The following is a 20,187-nucleotide window of genomic DNA, read 5'->3' on the forward strand; positions in this document are numbered from 1 at the left end:
TGTGAGAGAGAATGAGAGGAGAGAGAAATAATTAGTAAAATAACATTTAAAGAGTAAATATTGAATCTTTAAATTTATATAGATACTATTTATAACTATGTAAAAATATAAAAATATATAATCTAATATAAAAAAATTTAAAGTCATATTATACTAATAGAATTTTGCATATGCATATGCGGAACAACCACCAGACATCAAACCAAAATCTGACCGCTGTGCCTCGCCCACCATAAATATGAAATTACAGAAAAATCCTCTCAGCCATTCCTAATAAGTTTCCAAACACTCACACCATACTTCAGACTCAGTTCCACTGGTGAAGATTGAAAATTTTGCTTTCGCTCAGCCAAAGAAGATATTCGCCTCTGAAGAATAGGTGAGTTTCTTTTCTCGCAACTTGAATTTCAAAACCCATGTTTTATTTTCTCTGCAAAACCATACGAAATGGGAGATACGTTAATGCAACTCCCCTACCAATACACAAACTGGGTTTTCTGCAGCCCCCATCTTTATCTTTGAAATACATCTCAAGCACTCCCGATCAACAACCTTTCGCAGTCTCATACCTCATAAACGCACTTGGATTGTCCCCAGAAGTTGCTGTATCAGCTTCCAGATATGTTAGCTTCGAAACCCCAGAGAAAGCAGACTCCGTGATTAACTTTTTCAAGAGCCTTGCATTCTCTGAAACCCAGATCTCGAACCTTGTCAGAAGATTCCCCACGGTGCTTTTGTCTGATACTAATAAAACCATTTTTCCCAAAATTGAATTCCTTGCCTCTAAAGGCATTTCAAGACGTGACCTTGCCAAAATGTTATCTAGGTGCCCTGATCTTCTTAAAAGAAGCTTAGAAAAACAAATTATCCCGTCCTTCGATTTCTTTAAAGATTTGCTTCAGTCTGAGGACAAGACCGTTCAAGCAATAAAACGATTTCCGGGTCTGCTTGTATTTGATCTTGAAACTCATGTGGCGCCTAATATCAATACACTGAGAGAGAACGGAGTGCCTGAGTGTCATATTCTTACTCTACTTAAATACCAGCCTAGATCTCTCATGGTCAATCCAGTTCGGTTTAGAGAGATTATAGAGGAAGTAAATGAAATAGGATTCAATCCTTTGAGGTTGAAATTTTCTCTTGCGGTATGTGCTTTATGTGGATTGAGCAAATCGACATGGGAAAGCAAGGTTGATGTTTACAAGAAATGGGGTTGGTCTGAGGATGAGGTTTTTGTGGCATTTAAAAGACATCCATGGTACATGATGGCTTCTAAAGATAAGATTATGGGGGTAATGGATTTTTTTGTCAACAAGATGAGTTTGGAGCCTTCGGTTGTTTTCAAACGCCCGTCACTTGTTTCTCTTAGCTTGGAAAAACGATTGATTCCTAGGGGTTTGGTTGTTCAAGTTTTGTTCGCCAAAGGTTTGGTGAAGAAGGATATTAGCATGTCTTCATTGTTTGAATGCCCTGATGAGACGTTTCTGAGGAAGTTTGTCATGCCTCACAAGGAGGAAGCTTCTGAACTCTTGAAGCTATTCAAAGTGGACATCAGATCTTTGGAGATGAAAACATAATAGAGGGCGTACAAGGCAGATAATGGGTTGAAATAATTGTAGATGGCTTCATCATAATGACACCTTGTTGAATTTACTCAATCCACTTTGATTTGTTGCTCTTAAAGCTGTGCTTTGTGATTAATTCTTTCTTTATATGCTGGCATACATCCGCTACTAGTTTCATTGGGAACTTTTGCTAAATGCGAATAACCTGTGGAAGTTTTGCCACTTCAATTTATATATATATATATATAAATAAACCCCACACCAACATACGAACCACACACTTCATTAGATATCCAGTTGCCCTAAGTGCTCCCAAGTTTAGCACCAACCATGGTCCTTCATAAAGCATCACTTTTTTTTATGGTACCGCCAAAGGCATTTCCCAAGTAAAATCTTATTGAAAATACTCAACTTTCTTTATCTCCAAACCACCACAAGAATAGGGGGAACAAATCTTGTCTGAATTGAACTTTTTCTCATCTCCATGTCCACCCCACAAAAAGACACGGAAGATCTTTACCATTTTATTAGTCACACGAAGAGGAATAAAGAATAAAGAATAAAGAATAAAGAAAGAAAGTACGTAGAGAGATTAGATATCGTCCTCTTAATAAGAGTGATTCTATTCCCTTTGAAAAGATACATCATTTTCCAACTAACTAATCTATTCTCAATTTTTTTGATAACACCATCCCATATTGACTTGGATTTATAAGGGCTCCAATGGAAGACCAAGGTACTTCAAAGGCAAAGAACAAACCTTACAACCGAAGTTGTTAGCCAAGTCTCCAATAGAATTAACCAAGCCAACTGGTACCAATTCAAACTTAGATAAATTCACCTTAAGGTCGGAAACAGCTTCAAAACAAAGTAAGAGAGCTCCCAATGATCGAATATGGTTAGGATCCGGCTCACAAAAAATTACAATATTGTCAACGAAGAGAAAATGAGATACATTGACGCTTCCAAATGATGTACCGCCCACTGAAAAGCTAGACAAGAAAGATTCATTCACCGATGCCTTCAACATTCTATTCAAAACATCCATTATTAAAACAAAGAGAAAATGAGATAAATGATTTCTTTGTCTCAAACCATGAGAGCTGTTGAAAAAACCCTCAAGACTGTCATTGACCAGCACTGAGAATCTAGTGGTATTGATGCAATGCTTCATCCAATTGCACGACCTCTCCCCAAAGATACCTAAGATGTCGGATTTAATTCTACTATCCAAACATTTATTTGTAATAAGTATCGAGTCCAGAATCTGTCTCTCCTTAACGAAAGTATTTTGTGGCTTCAAAATAATAAAATACATGATTGTGCTCATACGATTGTACGATTGGCAAGAACTTTGGATATAATCTTGTAGACTCCACTCACGAGACTCACGAGACTAATGGGGCGAAAATCTTTCACCTCCACCAACTTAGCCTTCTTCACATGATTTTTCTCAAATTTCATATGTGAGTGAAATTCAACAAAAACACCTTCATAACATTCTCCTTAATAATGTCCCAACAGACTTGAAAAAAAAGCCATTGAAAAATCATTAGACCTTTATCACCTTCCATACCTTTCAACACATTATACACCTCTTCCTCTTCAAACATCCTCTCTCTCTAACCAATCAGCACACGATAACCTTAGGCCTCCAAGGGAATTGCTCTATAAGTAGATTGTCAAAAAACTGCACAATGTGTTCCTTAATATCATATCTGTCCATAAGAATATTACCTTCCGAATACAGTACCTCAATAGCATTAAATCTTCTATGGAGGTAAATGTAAATGCATGCAAGAGGCATTTCAGATACATAACAATTTCCAAGCCCTTGGAATTTCAAAACAAACAGTTAACTACATCACATTTATTTCAACAAGATTGAAGTTGTCACATGCCTAAAGAATACCCCTTAAACAGGGTTGGTTCAAAAGAGCTATAAAACCGAGTAGCATTTCAAAAAAGGTAATTCCTCACATCAAGCATATGAAATTATGTGGAGAATTCAGAGTCTCCCTCTACTTTGCTTGAGGGTGGGAAGCAATGAATTCAACAGCAAGATTGATGGAGTTAATCTTGTCCGCTTCATTATCTGGGATCTCAAATCCAAACTCTTCTTCAAGTGCCATCACGATCTCCACTGCATCTAAACTATCTAACCCGAGATCATTCTGAAAATTGGCATTTGGTGTGACCTGTCAAATAAGGAAAAACTATAAAATCAAGCAGCAGAATAAACTCAATGACATCAAGTCTTAACATATTAAAAACAAACAAACAAGTAAAACAGATTTAGCAACCCATCTCAAGAATAGTTTTGTGTTCTTGATAACGAGAGAGAAAAAAAAAAAAAAACAATTTTCTCTTACCAAACACAAACACCACCTTCAGTTTTTGCATAATAAAAAAAAAGCTTTAAAACCATTTTATTAAACACCAAATCCACAAACTGCATTTGTTTTTTACAAGTTATACTATAAAGGATTTCCTCAATTACCATACACTTTTCCAGGTGCTATATGATAATTTTTAATTTTTTTAAAACATTTCCAGAAGTGCTCTTCGCTTTTGGTAAGCGAAACTCTTTGGCCTTAGCGCTTTGCACTTAAAGCTCACTTTTACCAACACTCTCCCAATTCCCAAAGGGTTGGGGAATAACCCACTCAAACCTAAAAAATAACAAAGACAACACCGATACCCATAACTCCCTAGCCACCTCACGGTGAAGTAGGAGATGATCAATGCTTTCTCTACTCTGATTGCACATACAATACCATTGAATTATTTAATCATCTTTAACCCCTAATAGTTGGCTCAAGTAGTAAGAGTCTTGGTCTTGGTCTTGGTCTTGGTGGTATGCTCCCTCCAAGTCTAAGATTTGAACCCTTGAGTGCAAACAATTTCAAGGGGCCATTGAACTGGGGGAATTTCTACTTAAATTACCCAAGATACACTTGTGGAAAACTCCTTGTCAAGGGCCTGTGCACCGCCGGAATTAGTCTAAACTTTGTTACTAATACCCGGTGCCAATAAAAAAATTATAATAATCATCTTTATGAGTTCTATTGATGATCAATCAATGAAAAAGAGGCTCAATCAACAAAACATCCAATGAGAGAAAAAGAAAATAGCATAAAAATACTGTTATGGGAGGCTAGAGTACATAAATAAGCTTAAATGGTTTAGAGAGCTGAAAGAGTGAGCCTTGAGATCTTCAGTGCTCCTTGTGGTGTCATCAAATTTGTGGTTGCTTATCTCCCTCCATATATACCACATCGCTCCATATATGACACATCAAGCAAATCGGGATCATGTTCTTCAAGGTCTCACTATGCTAGCTCTCAAACCACACTCTCAACATGATAAAAGATCTACCACCTTTCTAGGCACCACCCAAATTAGCCATCTATATTTAATTAGTATACAAGAGAACCATAATTCAGAATAAAAAGGACAACATCAATTCAAAAAACTTGGAAAGCTAGAAAAAGTTTGCCATAACGTGCTAGCTACGTCACAATGTGTTATCAAATGATCCCTTGATTCCCCATTCCTCTTACATATGCAACACCATTCTACCATCATGGCTTGCCACTTTCTAAGGTTGTCCTACATAAGGATCTTCTTGAGTGCAGCTCTAAAGCATTATAAAAGGACTTCAATTGTAACATTCCTCTCTTTGATATGCTCCATTGAATCCTATCTTCTCCTCCTAATCTAGTGCTGCTCAAACAATCGCCACCACTTTCATAGAACCATTATCATTGTCATCATAAGATTTGTAACCCTTATCTTTCTTATCTACTTCATTTAAATTAATGGTCCAAAGAAAAAGTAATAGTTAAAAATGAGATTTATATATTTATTCCAAAAAATCTACAAAAGTGTGCATTTTGAGCTTTAAGATCAAAAGTGTCCAAATGTACTTTGCTATTGGTATTGAGCTTTTCAAACTTGGCACTTTTCACTTTTACGCTTAAGTGTACTTTTGCCAAAACTATTATGACATAAAAGACAAAGACCTAACATGGAAAATAAGCATAGTAGGATGGGATGGGATATCTATGAATCACTTTGTACTGCCAGTGAGAGATAGCTAGCACTTTGAAGCAAGTAGTTTTGGGTCTCTTTGGGCTTGATTGGGTGATGCCCATATGAGTGGCAAATTTACTAGCATGCTGGACAGATAAACTTGAGACCAATCACAGTTGGCTTATGTAGAGAATGATTCCAATTGGTTGGAGCTTTGAAGACAGAGAAATGACAATGGAGGAACGCAATGCGTTCTTTTCTTACATGCTTTACCATTGGATGGCAGCCTACTAATTTTTCTTTAGCTTTAGTTTCCAAAATTTTCTTGATAAATTCACTTTTTCTAGTTAGCTGGATCTGATTAATATTCCCAGTGTGCTTGGACAGTGTTTTTTTTTTTTTTTTGCTCATTAAATAAATTTATATTATTAATTAAAAACATCAGACGAGCGAAACTTTTGTAAGATCCAATTTTATTTTTTTCACCAATATATTTTTTTTTCTTCTAACCGATATGCAACTCGAATGACCTATGAAGAATAAAACACTTCTTGAATTGAAAATAACAACCAATTATTAAAAATTATTCTCATGGGCTTTTCTTCATTATTCTCAACAACCAAACATAGGTAAAACAAAATCTAGGCCTTATCTTGGAAAATTTTATACATCTTAAGTAATAAAATGAAACATTCACAACTTGCCTCATATCTTTAGGTCCCGTTTGGATTGCAAGATGGTCTCATCTCATCCTATCTCATCTCAACATCCAAGCATCACATACAGAAACTTTTCAATTTCAAATCCACAACTTTTTCATCTAATCACTACTTAATCATTACAACTTTCTCAAACTTTTAAACAAAACACAAAAAATAATTTAACTTTTTTAAATTCTTAGACAAAATATATTCTAACAATATTTCAATTTTTTCTTATTCATTTTCAAAATCTCATAAAACATCTTAACAACTATTTCGTTATTATTAACAAATTATTTCACTACTATTAATAAATTTCTCAACTCATTTCATCTAAACATCTAAACGGAGTCTTAGTCTCAAAAACCCAAAAAGCCTACGGCAAGTCAGGTTTTCTTGATCTTGATAAATAAACAAATAAATTGGGTTTAACTTGTATGTAGTAATTCTTACCTTGGAAGTAACGACTCAAAAAATTGGAAGCAACAAATCGTTACATCCTAGTTTATCCAGGAAGTAACGCATTATACCGTAGTAGCAACAAATCAAAATACTTGGAAGTAAGGGATAATACCTTGGAAGGATCGACTTTCTGAAAGTTCTTGACGACGGAGATGACCCGATCTGCGACCTCAGATTTGTCGAGGAAGGAGCCCCTAACCTCTTCCGAGAAGAAACGGTGTCGTATCACGCTGAAGGAGAGCGTGTAACTAGGGTTTCGGGGCACGGCCTGAACGCGTACTCTCAGGTGCTTTAGCAAACCGCTCCTTGCCGCCGCCGCCGCCGCCATTGGAAGCTCTTTTGGCAAACCTTTTCAGCTCTGGCTCGCTCTCTCTCTCACTCACACAAACACAGAGCTGAAAGCGGTGAGGAAAAAGCGTGAGGCACATGAGAAATGACGGACTGCAAGTGCGGCGTCATTTGTTTGGGCCTTTCAAAGGCAATGACGGGGTTAGCACACATTCGGCCCAAATCAGACCGCCCACGGGACTGTCGACCAAAATTTTAAAATTCGTTCCAGTTAATGCACTAAAACGGATACATTTTGATCTACCGTTTTGGAATAGATGTTATATAAATAAATTATATATATAATAACTATATCTTAAAATAAAATCAATACAAATCTTAAAAGTATACATACTTGATAAACTTAATAATACTTTTCAATAGTCAATACAAGTCTTAAACACACATTTATTAAACTCAATAAAATATCATAAATTCTCAATCCAATTGTTAAAAGAAATAATCATTCATCTTTATCAATAAGACAATAAGAATTAATATTCGAAATGTTACTCAAAATATTTTGTTGAATGTCACCACCATTATCATCAACATCAAGACCAACATTATCACCGCCTTTCAAATTTAGTGAGATTAATGGCTCTTCAATATTTCCTCAATCCAAGTCTTCTCCATCAATAAGCTCTTATTCTTCACCTACCAATTCCTTCATCAAGTCAATATCTCAAGGTTGATTGGATTCAGAGCATCTCTTCCCCTTTTTATGTTTCTACCAAAATAAAAGTCACATGTAAGTGAAAATATTACATATTTTTCAATAGTAAAAAACATTATTTTAAAAAAATTTTACTTCTCACGCAGCTTCAAGTTATAACGAACAAATACTAGATCATTCAAACGTTTATGCTCTAATCTATTCCTCTTCTTCGATTGAATAAACTCAAATGTGTTCCAATTTCTTTCACAACCAGTTACACTACAATATTGACTTAGTATGCGAACTACAAACTTCTGAAGAGTTGGAACCTCATTTTCAAAATTAGTCCACCATGCAACTATATCAGAAGTGCAATTATAAATTATTACTTAAACTAAATAAAAGAATTAAAATTGTCCAAAATCACCATTTGCATTCTTATACAATTCAAGTTGTTGAATGATCTCGTCTTGCTTATCAGAATCAAGTTCTAACTTTATAATGCAATTCATAAACCTTCTTGAAATATCATTTTTATTTTTAAAATAATGGTTAAAGTAAATTTCATGGTTAAGAAAACAACTTACCGCATGTAATGGACTATGAAACTGCTTATCCCACTTAGCATCAATGATCTTGATGAATGGCATATATACAGTAACTTTGTTCTTCAATCTTGCTTTTATATTCTCTTTGGTTTTGTCCATTGCATTATACAAGTAATCCATTGCAGGCTTCTCTTTCCCATCGACAAGTCGTAGTACTCGAACCAAAGGTTCGCTGATTTTTACAATAAACTAACATTAAGCCCAAAACTCTCTATTTTCTAGAACAATCCCGGCTATCTCCTTCCTTATGTTGCTTTTAGAATAACTTGATATAACCCACTTATCACAAGTAAGTATTTGTCTAAACTCTTTCTTGAACAAAAGTAAGCATTGGATACTAAAAAAATTTGTAACAAATCTTGTGAATACAGGGTGACATAAATCATGACTTTTGGTGAAGTTTTTTCTCATCAAAGCCAAAACCCAAGCATGGTTATAAATGAATTTTGTTATCTTCCTTGCCTTCTTTATAGTTTCATCAATAATAGGAAAATACCTGGATCACAAAAATTCTTTAACATCAAATCTAGACAATGAGCTGCACAAGGGAACCAAAAGAAAGAGCCATACTTCTACTGTAACTTTTTTCTTACAGCCTTATAACTTGCATCATTGTCTGTTATGAATTGCACAATATTCTCAACCCCAACTTCTTGAGCAACTTCATCAAAAATATTAAATAATGTTTCAGAATCTTTTCTAAGACCTGATATATCAATAGACTTCAAAAACATTGTACCTTTTGGGCAATAAACTAAAAAGTTAATTTTTGGTTGTTGCCTCTGGTTTGTCGAACCATCTGCCATTAGTGAACAACCACTCTCCCCCAACATGTTTTAATATCTAAGAGATAATTCTGAACCTCAGTCACAGAATTCTTCAACAGATTTCCTCTCAACTCATGTAAAGAATGACCCTTGAATCCTAGCCCGATGGCAGCTATGGTATCTATAGCAGGGTGATAAAACTTGGAATGAGATGCATTGAAAGGTAAATTAGCATCATACCACCAATTTATTATAGCCATCTTTGTTTTGTCAATCATCTCCTTTGAACACATAGTACTCTTAATAGAAGGTTGAGACCCAGGAGTTATTCTTGGAACGAAAAATCTATTAAATATTATTATTGACTTTCCACCTACTTTATCCTTCCCCTTCCCTTTTGAACCATGAATGCGTCCCTTGTCATCATCATGGACATTAACATCAACATCATCATATGGTAAATCTACGGGGCTTCCAATATCTAAGTTTATTTTTCTTTTCTTCTCTTTGATTTTTTTCATTTCATTGACCAACTCTTTCATTTGCCATTTTATATCATCAGGAACCTTTTTATATGTTTCTACATTATTTGAAATCTCACCTAGATGATACTTCAACCTTGTGACTCCACCACCTCTAATTGTTTTCCTACAATAGACACATTGAGTAGTATTTCTTTCCCCAGGCACTATGCATGCATGGGCCCATGCTGGATCCTCTGATCTAGTAGGAGTAAGTGTCGTATATGTAGCACTATTTAATTGACAACTAGACATTTATATACTCTTACATAATGATAAAAAAAAAAAAACCAACAATGAATATATCTTTTATATTTTTTGTGTTTAAAACTATAAGCATGCTAAGTTTCCGAAATTAACTTTTGATATTATTGATTTTCCCGGATTATGGGTATTCAGGCGAGTCATAATCAAATACCATAAAAAATTTGAGTATATCTTTCCTAACACCAATTAATTTTAACTATGAGGCAACATTTCAGGCGTCTAAAATTCTAAATCGATCAAGGGTGCATTAAAAAGTATTTAGAGTCTTAGACAGCTTCTAATGGAGTTCAGAGCAATCAATTGTGAGGACCACAATGAAAACTAGCAAGTGCTTTCCCAACACCAACATATTTTCAAGATCTTCATTTTCCCAAACATATTTCCCCAACCCAGTACTCAATTATTCATGCCCACCCACTACATCACATTTGGGGACCACTTTCCATATATTTTAGTAATTGTTTGATTCATTAGGGATTGTTTGTAATGCCTCGACCCCGGAGGTCCAGGGAGTTAACTCCTAATACCTGATAATCAACTCCAACAATACTAATATATTTCCAAATTCAATAATATATACTTCCAAAACTTCAAATCAAACGTACATACTTCAAATTAATAAACCACATGTACTCACATATCAGATCCTCAATACAACAACCGAAATAAAATATCAACTTCTCTTCATGTCTCAATTAACAAAATAGAATAAAAATAGAATTGACCTAAGTCTTCATAAACCGTCTAAACATATTGAAATCAACCTACTAAATAAATAAATCCACCAACAGCACTAGTACCACAAGGTACCCAATAACTATCCATAGCTAATCTTATTCACAAACTCTAATACTGATCCTCAACAGAACCATCAATATCATCTGAAAAATATTATGAAGATTAAGGGGTGAGTTATCAACAATTCAATAAGTAGAGAATATATACTAGTATGTAAATATAAGCATTTATAAAGTTCAGTATGCATAACAAAATATTTACTTTCAGAAAACAGAAACTACATATTTACTTTCAGAAATGCATAAACTAAAACACATTATCAAAAAGTCAGAGCGAAACTTTCATACAAAAAAACTTTCTTATTTCAAAAATATCCATTGGCATATCGCAAACTAAAACCTCATCTTCGTAGCATTTTAAAGTATCACATCCGGACAAATACCATGTTTGACCCTCATGGTTGGGTTATAAACCACCATTATACCTATGGCTGGGCCGTATATCATATTTCACCCTCGTAATAGGGTTATAAATCATCATTATACCCGTGGCTGAACTATATACCATGTTTCACCCCGTGGTAGGGTTATAAACCATCATTATACCCGTGACTGACCTTAATAGAAACAGAACAAAGCATCATCGGAACCAGATCATAGTCAAATACAGAATCAGAAGTTCATGCTAAGATTTTCATATGACACATCATATCAAAAATGAATACTGAACACTTTTCACATATCCAAGCATAATAGACACAAAACTTTTTCATTTAATCAAAGCAAAACTTTTGTGATCTCATATTCGCTCTTTTTCATTGTTCAGAAATAGAATATTAAAATTAGCTCATGTCTACAACACTCATGACAAATATATTTTCTCTTATATAGGATATATGCATATACAGAACAAACATCTGAGGTCGTTTTTTGAATTTCTTTTCAAAGATAAACATGAATAATTTTCAAAGTCAACCTCATTTTATTTCTTTTGTGCAAAGCTAGTATAGAAACTCTGCTTACCTGACTTCCGTGTATTATCTACATCTTGAGTCGGAACTCTAGCAGTAATACCACCTAAACAAAACATATACCCAACATTTAATAAATCAAACCAGTAAACTACTATTTATTGAGTAACAATCCAAAACATCCCCTTTTTAACTCAACGTCTATCATAAAATTAAACCCGAACAACCCCATCCTCAAACCATTAGTGTGACGCTCTCAAATTCTGCTTGGGATCAGACGGATATTTGAAGCGTCGAGACATACAACACAAGGTTACATGCCCCCGTTCATGACATATAAGATGCGATATTCCTAACATGCATCTAACATTATACAATATTCGTAGTGGAAAATTTTTTTGTCTTTAGTAATACTATGCACCAAATTGAAATATCTCAAATACTTAAAATATACTTCATACATAATGACATGCTAAACAACTAAGATCATAACAATAGTCCATATGATTGTGATCAAAAGAGTGCTGGAGATTGAACTCCATAAATACAAGTAGTAATGAGGTAACTACTGTACTACCATCTACGTCGTACCATCGCTTAGTCGATCGTTTCCAGTTGGTCGATTCTCGATTCTCCTTCAGATCTTGTAACAAGATCTACCATTCGGGGAGAATGATAGTTAGGACTATCACAGTGAAATTTGATTACAAATTTCAGTAAGTTAACAAAAAACCTTCACATAGGTTAATGGTGCATGCATAACAGTAAAAGCATGAATGCATAATCAAATCATAAGTAATCGTAGCATAACTTGACATACAACATAACATAACTGGCATAACTTAAACTGAAACTAAAACTTAGCATGAACGTGAACTTGAAACATAACATGGATTTGAAACATAGCATGAGTGTGACCTTGAAACATAACATGAACGTGAACGTGCATAATTTGAACATGAACTTGAACATAACATGAATCTGAGCATGACATAACATAAATGTGAACTTGGAACATAACGATAACGTGAACGTGACATAACATGAACTTGAAACATATTCTTGTCTCATGGGGTCACCATGATTAGGTAGTCTTATCTCATGGGGTTACCATGATTGCGTGTTCTTATCTCATGGGGTTACCATGATTGCGTATTCTTATCTCATGGGGTCACCATGATTGACATGAACGTAAACTTGAACATAACATAACGTGAAACATGACTTGAACATGAAATACATGAACTTGGAATCTTATTCAACGGACTTAATTAATAAAGTGACTATATGGGTGTTACACGGGTCCCCTTGAGCCGTGTGTTCCTGCCGATTACCGCATCATAACACAGGTGTCTATACCAGTTGTGAGTGCGTTAATACGTACTCCACAGTTGTTGTGGCCCCACGTATTCTACGTGTCACAATTGCTATGTCTCACGTAGTGTATGCTCCACACTTGTTGTGACCCCATACTACATGCTCCACAGTTGTTGTGGCCCCATGACTTATTTGTTTGTGTCACACTTGCTGTGGACACACGTAACATAATATGTGGCTCCATCGGCGTTAGTGTCTGGTGCGCTCCAGTGACCAGCTAGTTAGGCCCCATTCGCAACCTGTTGACTGTACTTTGTCAACCCAGGGAATTTCACACCTATTTAGACATTCCAGCGTGAACAAATGAATTCTACTAGGATATTACCTCATCCTAGCGGTTAGGGTCGTGATTAACATGAATAACTTAACTAGCAGACATGACATTTCGTAACGTGACGTGACATGAACGTGATATAAAAGACAGAAGTCCTGACGTAGCATAACGTTACATGAACGTAAGACGACAGACATGACATACTTTGAAACATAAATATAACAGACAACATTTCATAACATGACATATATGTAACAGACAATATTCAGTAACATGACATAACATATAACAGACAACATTCCATAACATGACATAGCATGTGACAATAAATATTACGTGACATGCAATACATGTAACAGATGGCATACTTAACTTAACATGACATACTTGCAATGTATAGTAATATGTGACAAACTATCTTGTGTAACAAATGAATAATTTGTGACAGAATAAATTATGTGTAACAGATAAATATGTAATGACTTGATGTGGCACATATGATAACATGCATACATATACTTTAGATTCCTTACTTACCACTCATACACATTAAATTGATAGTAAGTTAAAAACTAACTTACCTCGATTTTCGCGCTTATAGACAAAACTCATGTGTGATCACGAGAAACTGAAAATAGTGATTTCTAAAACTTAGAACTTAATCACTAACAATTAGGAATATGGAAAAATATCAACTTAGAGTAAAATTACCATTTTACCCTCTACATGTAGGAAAATGACCATTTTATCCCTAACTTAAAAATTTTGTATCCTAACTCCAAAAATCACCAAAATTTACATACCTTATGTAAATTTTGTCCTAAACTCAAATATCAATTCAGAAAAATTTAAAACTAAATACAACCATTAAAACTCTATAGGGCTGAAACTTACAAAGGCTATTTCCTTTGATTTTTGTTGTAATTCTTACAAATTTCAACACTCATAATTCAACCAAAATTTTTCTTTCAATAAAGTCATAACATATTCCTAAGAATAATCATGTTTTGAATCATGAACAAAGTCATCAAAATCACTAAAACCATACTTGAACTTTTTGGTTTTTCTTCTAAGTTCAAAACAGATTTTTGTTTCTAACTTGTTTTGATCAACCTCTTGATCCATGACGTATAAAGATGTGATCTTCAAAATAAAACATCACATGGTTTAAAAAGGTGTCCTAAAACCGATCCAAGCATCAAACTCAAGATCACATGGTTAAACATCAACCAAAACATAAATTTACCCAAGAACATCATCACTTTGGCCTAACCGAATATCTCCTTACATAAAATTTCATATCTTTGAAACTAACATCAAATATCTTCAAAATAACATTCTAACATGTATATAAGAGGTTTAAGATCCTCCAATAAAAATATCAAAGCCATTGGAATAAGATTAAACCATAAAAGATTTAAATTGTCTCACAACAGAAACTGTTTTTCCTCTTTCAGTTTCTAAGTTTCTAGATCCAAGAAAATATTTGACCAAAATTTTTAATCATACAACAAATCTTCAACCAATAATCATATACACATGTTAACAGTACTCCATAAAAATTTTGGACCAAGATCTATTCATTAGCTTGGTCAAAAACTCTAAAATATAACACACTCTTCAGTTTATCGCCAAGAATGACCTTTCTGGTGTCTAAAAACCTTTTTACCAATCAAATGATCTCCAAATGGAATAAATAAGGTATCCACGTAAACTATACTCCAAAATGATCAACATTCATGAAGGAAACTTTGCGAGAAAATACTTACAAAATCTTCGAAACAGGCGTACAAAAGAGGTAATAAAAACTGCCCGAGAGTGTCTTGTGTTCTATAAAGGAAAAGTGTAAAGGAGAGTTGGTTTTCGTGGAAAGCGGATTGGAGAGCCTCTTACACAAGTTATGGAAAGTGATAGGACTGAAAGGAAGCTTGAGGTGTCTTGTGTTCTATAAAGGAAAAAGTGTAAATGAGAGTTGCTTTTCGTGGGAAGTGGACTGGAGAGCCTTTTACACAAGTTATGGAAAGTGACAGGGCGGAAAGGAAGCTTGAGTGTTGCCCTTTTCTTCTCATAAAAATCAGCTCAAGATCTTTTCTCAAGGTGGAGTGTAAGAGTAAAAGAGTGAGGTGGCCCTTTAGCTTTGTACTTTTAGAACCTTCTAGGCCATTCTTTGTAAAGATCTGGCCAGCCAAGTGAAGTCCAAAACATATCCAAATGGCAATCCTATGGTGACCAATTTCGTGGGCTTTAATGGGCCTAAACCGAATGGGCCTAAATTTTGGGGTTTAAAAAGGGTTTGGGTTGCTATCAAGCCCAAATCCAATATCACTTGGCCCAATCAATTTTTCAAGGTTAACAAGGTTGGATAATGATATTCTAACACAAATTTGAAGGATTAATAGCATGTGAAAGTGATTTAATCAAGTGATTAAACATAATACTATAAATCAGATTAGAAAGGGTTTGAAGGCCAACTTTAGGGTTTGGGGAAATCGTTTAGGGTTCCGATTTCAGCCATACTTTTGGGCTTTCAATTGGATTCCCACCATTTAGGGTTTTACTAGGATTGAAAACCTCTTTGGTCTGGCACAATTTGGTTGATCAGATGAAATAAAGTTTGCTTAGGTGGCATGATCTCACACCTTGATTTCCTTCATCAATCTATCTAATGGTTCATTTTTGTGCCAAGTGTCTAATATCATTCACTATGTTTGGCTATGATCTTGCCAAGTGTCCAAATAAAACTTCTCTAACCTAATTTGGACATTCTACACTGTAATTTTGAAAACATTGCACTAGGTCCGTTTACTGAGGTTACTATTCACTCTGAAAAAGTGAATCATAAACTTCGCATTAAAAATTTATAAATATTCATATTAACCAACAGTGAAAATCGTTTATCGAAATTCAACCTCGAAGTGCCCCTAAAAATAATTTCATAGTTTCAAATAAGCATTTCGTCCAAAAATATGAAAATAAATTTATTGTGTTATAAAATTCTAAATAATCAACTGAGTCTAATGTCATAGAGCATAACGCATTCTGACACTTCTAACTATCTCAAATAAATAAAACTCATATTTCTAACACCATAGTGAGTGATAATACTGACTATGTTGACAGACTAAACCTTATGCGATTGGTCAATTTGTAAAAACTCATGGAGTTTTCACGAGATTCCTAAAGTCAATAGAAATTTCACCAGTGAATTTCTTGTGGGCTGTTACAATTAGCATTTAAACCCCAACACAGCCACTAACATCTCCACACAACAGCCAAACTCAACCCATACAGCTACCCCTTATGAATGCCAAACCAACAATAAAAAACATCTCTAAAACCAACAACAACAACTCCTGTGTTTAAAACATAATACAAACAACCACGTCAACTCCAACCTTCAATATAAAACTTCAGCACAACCATCATATATTTTTAATCATCCAACATTTCAAATCTTGGGTATCTACACTACTCATAGCACACCCAACACAACCAGCTCAAACACACATTGCACACACAGTCAATAAACCACCCCGAGCAGCCATCAATAACTTCCATTCGCCATACAGCAACCCAAATCACCACACTTTAACATAAATAATTAAAATAACTAAACTTAAAATCACATAAAATCTCTCTTTTACTAAGCGATGAATAAAAGAGAAGAAGAGAGAAACGTGGGCTTACCGGCATTGGGTTCTTTGACAAAAACTAACAAACACAAGGGGCACTGCTCGATAGAGGGAATTACTCTATGAAAATAAAATGAGTATGTGGTTAAAGTGTGTGTGCGACTGGGTAAGAAACAAAAAATACAAAGAGTTCATGAGAGCTTGAGTGTGTGTGTGGGTAAGAAATGGAAACAGAGAATGAGAGAGAACGTAGGAATAAAAGGTAGAGGGGAAAAACTTACCTATGTGGAACACAAAAAAAAAAAAAAGTTATGGCCCTTGATGGAGGAGGTGCACAGCTAGGAGGTGATGGAATGCTCTACGAAGAGGAGCTGTGAAGGCCGAATGCAAACCGCAAAAGAACAAAGACCTAGAAAGAAAAATAAAGTGGCGAACAGAATTTGTGCAACGGGAGGGAAAGAAAAAAGAAAAAAGAAAGAGAAAAAAAATAAAGTCGTGCGGAGACTTGGGAGGATGGAGATTGGGTTGGAGTGAAAATCAGTTTTGAAGAAACTGATAGAGAGAAAAGTGGGCGCGGGGGAAGGGATTTGGGAAGGAGAAGAACTAAAAGGAAAATAAAAACTCACCTAAACGACGCCATCCACTGGGTCTTCAGAAGCTGAAAATTTCTTTTTTGTGGGCCAGGGTCTGGGGCCCGAGTATTACATCCTCCCCCCTCATAAAAAAATATGTCCTCAAAATTTGTCACAAGTTATCAAGATCATTGTCGAACAACTGTGGGTACTTGACTGGCATTTCCTCTTCTAATTCCCAAGAGGCTTCACTGATAGCATGATTATTCCATACCACTTTAACCAATAGGATAGTCCGATTCCGTAACACCTGTTCTTTTGTCTCTACAATCTGCATCGGCTCTTCTGTATAAGTCAGATTTTTCTGAAGTTGAAGAGGCTCGTAGTCGATAATGTGGGTGGGGTTGGGTATATACTTCCTCAGCATAGATATATGAAATACGTTGTGTACCCCTAAGAGTGCTGGTGGTACGGCTACCCTATAAGCTACTGGGCCAATCCGATCAAGAATCTCAAAGGGTCCGACATATCTAGGGCTCAACTTGCCCTTCTTTCCAAACCTCATGACCCTTCTCATCGGTGCAATCCTCAAGAAGACCTTATTCTCGACTTCAAACTCTAAATAGCGACGATGGTTATCTGCATAGCTCCTGAACTGCTCTCATTCTGGCTCGAATGGTCTCTATCTTCTCTGTTATCATCTGTATGATTTATGGACCCAAAATATGTCTTTCCCCTATCTCGTCCCAAGACAAAGGAGATCTACACTTCCTATTGTAAAGTGCTTCATAAGGTGTCATCTCAATGCTAGCCTGGTAACTGTTATTATAAGCAAACTCAACCAAAGGCAAGTGTCGTATCCAGGTTCCCTTGAAATCCAGCATATACGCCCTCAACATGTCTTCCAAAATTTGAATGGTCCTTTTCGACTGACCATCCGTCTGCGGCTGAAATACAGTACTGAAATTTAACTTAGTGCCCATGGCCTCATGTAAGCTTCGCCAAAATTTTGAAGTGAAACGAGGATCCCTATCCGACACAGTAGACACGGGTACCCCATGCAACCTTACTATCTCCTATATGTACAGTTCGGCTAGTTTCTCCAGCTTATAAGAAACTTTGATAGGTACAAAGTGAGCAGTCTTTGTCAAATGGTACACTATCACCTATATTGCATCTTGTCCAGTCAGTGTCTGTGGTAGGCCTGTAACAAAATCCATAGAAATATGCTCCAACTTCCATTCTGGAATCTGAAGTGGTTGCAATAACTCTACTGGTCTCTGATGTTCTACTTTCACCTGTTGGCAAGTTAGGCATTGTGCCACAAATTTGGCAATCTCCATCTTCATGCCATTCTACCAAAAAGACTCATTCAAATCCCGAAACATTTTTGTACTACCTGGGTGAACTGTGTAAGGGGAGCGGCGCGCTTCTTCGAGGATGAGTCTTTTTATTTCATCATTGTCTGGCACACAAAACTTATTTCCAAATCTTAACACTTCATCTTCAGAAATGTTAAACTCAGATTTATTCCATTTTTCTACTTCTTCTATTAATCTCGCTAACTCAGAATCTTCTTTTTGGGCAAGCTTAATTATGTCTATCAAAGCTGGTTGAACTATTAAACTGGCTACCAATGCCTGCTGGTCACTAGTAACAACCTCAATAGTAGCTCTTTCTAAGTCCATTATTAGGTGGGGATGAGTGGTAAGAGTTGCAACTGCTGGTCCCATTAGCTTCCTGCTAAGTGCATCAGCGACAACATTAGCTTTGCCTGGATGGTAGTTAATGTTGCAGTCGTAATCCTTGACTAGTTCAAGTCATCTCCTCTACCTCATATTCAATTCCTTCTGAGTGAAGAAGTACTTCAAACTCTTGTGATCCATGTCGATTTCGCACCTTTCACCATATAAATAATGCCTCTAGATTTTAAGTGCAAAGACAACAGCGGCTAACTCAAAATCATGTGTGGGGTAATTTTGCTCATATGTCTTCAATTGCTGAGAAGCGTATGTTATTACTTTCCTGTGCTGCATCAATACACACCCCAAACCCAATCGTGAAGCGTCACTGTAAACCACAAATCCTCTTCTTTTGCTAGGGACTGCTAGAACTGGAGCTATCACCAATGTCTTCTTCAATTCTTGGAAGCTTTCCTCACATTTTTCAGTCCATTCATACTTACTGTTCTTCCTAGTAAGGGTAGTAAGGGGAACTGCTATTTTTGAAAAATTGTCTATAAACCGACGGTAATAACCAGCCAAACCCAAGAAACTCCTAACTTCATGCACATTGGTTGGTTGGGGTCTACTGAGATACCATCCTTTGAGACTACATGTCCCAAAAATGAAATAGACTCAAGCCAAAACTCGCACTTTTTCAACTTAGCAAATAATCTCTTATCCCTTAGTGTCCCAAGTACTTGTCTCAGATGCTCTTCATGTTCAGCTTTGTTCATGGAGTAGATTAATATGTCATCAATAAACATCACTACAAATGTTTCCAAGAATTCATGAAATACCCGATTCATCAAATCCATAAATACCGTTAGGGCGTTGCTTAGGCCAAAAGTCATGAACAAGAATTCATAATGACCATACATGGTCCTGAAAGCTATCTTAGCCACATCCTTTGCCTTGATCTTCAATTGATGATACCCTGATCTGAGATCAATTTTGGAGAATACCTGAGCACCTTGCAACTAATCAAATAA

The 20,187-nt window shown here is 35.7% G+C and overlaps 3 protein-coding genes across 3 annotated transcripts; 1 reads left to right on the forward strand and 2 right to left on the reverse strand.

The window, feature by feature from the left end:
* Positions 1-272: 272 nt before the first annotated feature.
* On the forward strand, positions 273-1,678 carry LOC108987210 (transcription termination factor MTERF6, chloroplastic/mitochondrial-like). The gene has a single exon (XM_018960086.2). It carries the CDS (start codon positions 417-419, stop codon positions 1,575-1,577), a length of 1,161 nt encoding a protein of 386 aa, XP_018815631.1. The 5' UTR covers positions 273-416; the 3' UTR covers positions 1,578-1,678.
* A 1,625-nt stretch (positions 1,679-3,303) lies between these two features.
* On the reverse strand, positions 3,304-7,201 carry LOC108987228 (acyl carrier protein 2, mitochondrial-like). Its single transcript, XM_018960111.2, has 2 exons — positions 6,876-7,201; positions 3,304-3,763 (listed from the first exon to the last, which is right to left on the reverse strand). Exons 1-2 carry the CDS (start codon positions 7,089-7,091, stop codon positions 3,587-3,589), a joined length of 393 nt encoding a protein of 130 aa, XP_018815656.1. The 5' UTR covers positions 7,092-7,201; the 3' UTR covers positions 3,304-3,586.
* A 10,445-nt stretch (positions 7,202-17,646) lies between these two features.
* On the reverse strand, positions 17,647-18,051 carry LOC108987211. Its single transcript, XM_018960087.1, has one exon. The coding sequence runs from the start codon at positions 18,049-18,051 to the stop codon at positions 17,647-17,649; it is 405 nt and encodes a 134-aa protein (XP_018815632.1).
* Positions 18,052-20,187: the final 2,136 nt, after the last annotated feature.

Source organism: Juglans regia, chromosome 8, assembly GCF_001411555.2.
Source record: "Juglans regia cultivar Chandler chromosome 8, Walnut 2.0, whole genome shotgun sequence".
Taxonomy (NCBI): Eukaryota; Viridiplantae; Streptophyta; class Magnoliopsida; order Fagales; family Juglandaceae; genus Juglans; species Juglans regia.

Excerpts from the sequence above, each read along its gene's own strand:
- LOC108987210 (XM_018960086.2), top strand. The coding sequence starts at position 417 with ATGTTTTATTTTCTCTGCAAAACCATACGAAATGGGAGATACGTTAAT.
- LOC108987228 (XM_018960111.2), bottom strand. The coding sequence starts at position 7,091 with ATGGCGGCGGCGGCGGCGGCAAGGAGCGGTTTGCTAAAGCACCTGAGA. Across the intron at positions 3,764-6,875 it reads AGAAAGTCGATCCTTCCAAG|GTCACACCAAATGCCAATTT; the intron begins GTATTATCCCTT and ends CTTATTTGACAG.
- LOC108987211 (XM_018960087.1), bottom strand. The coding sequence starts at position 18,051 with ATGAGAAGGGTCATGAGGTTTGGAAAGAAGGGCAAGTTGAGCCCTAGA.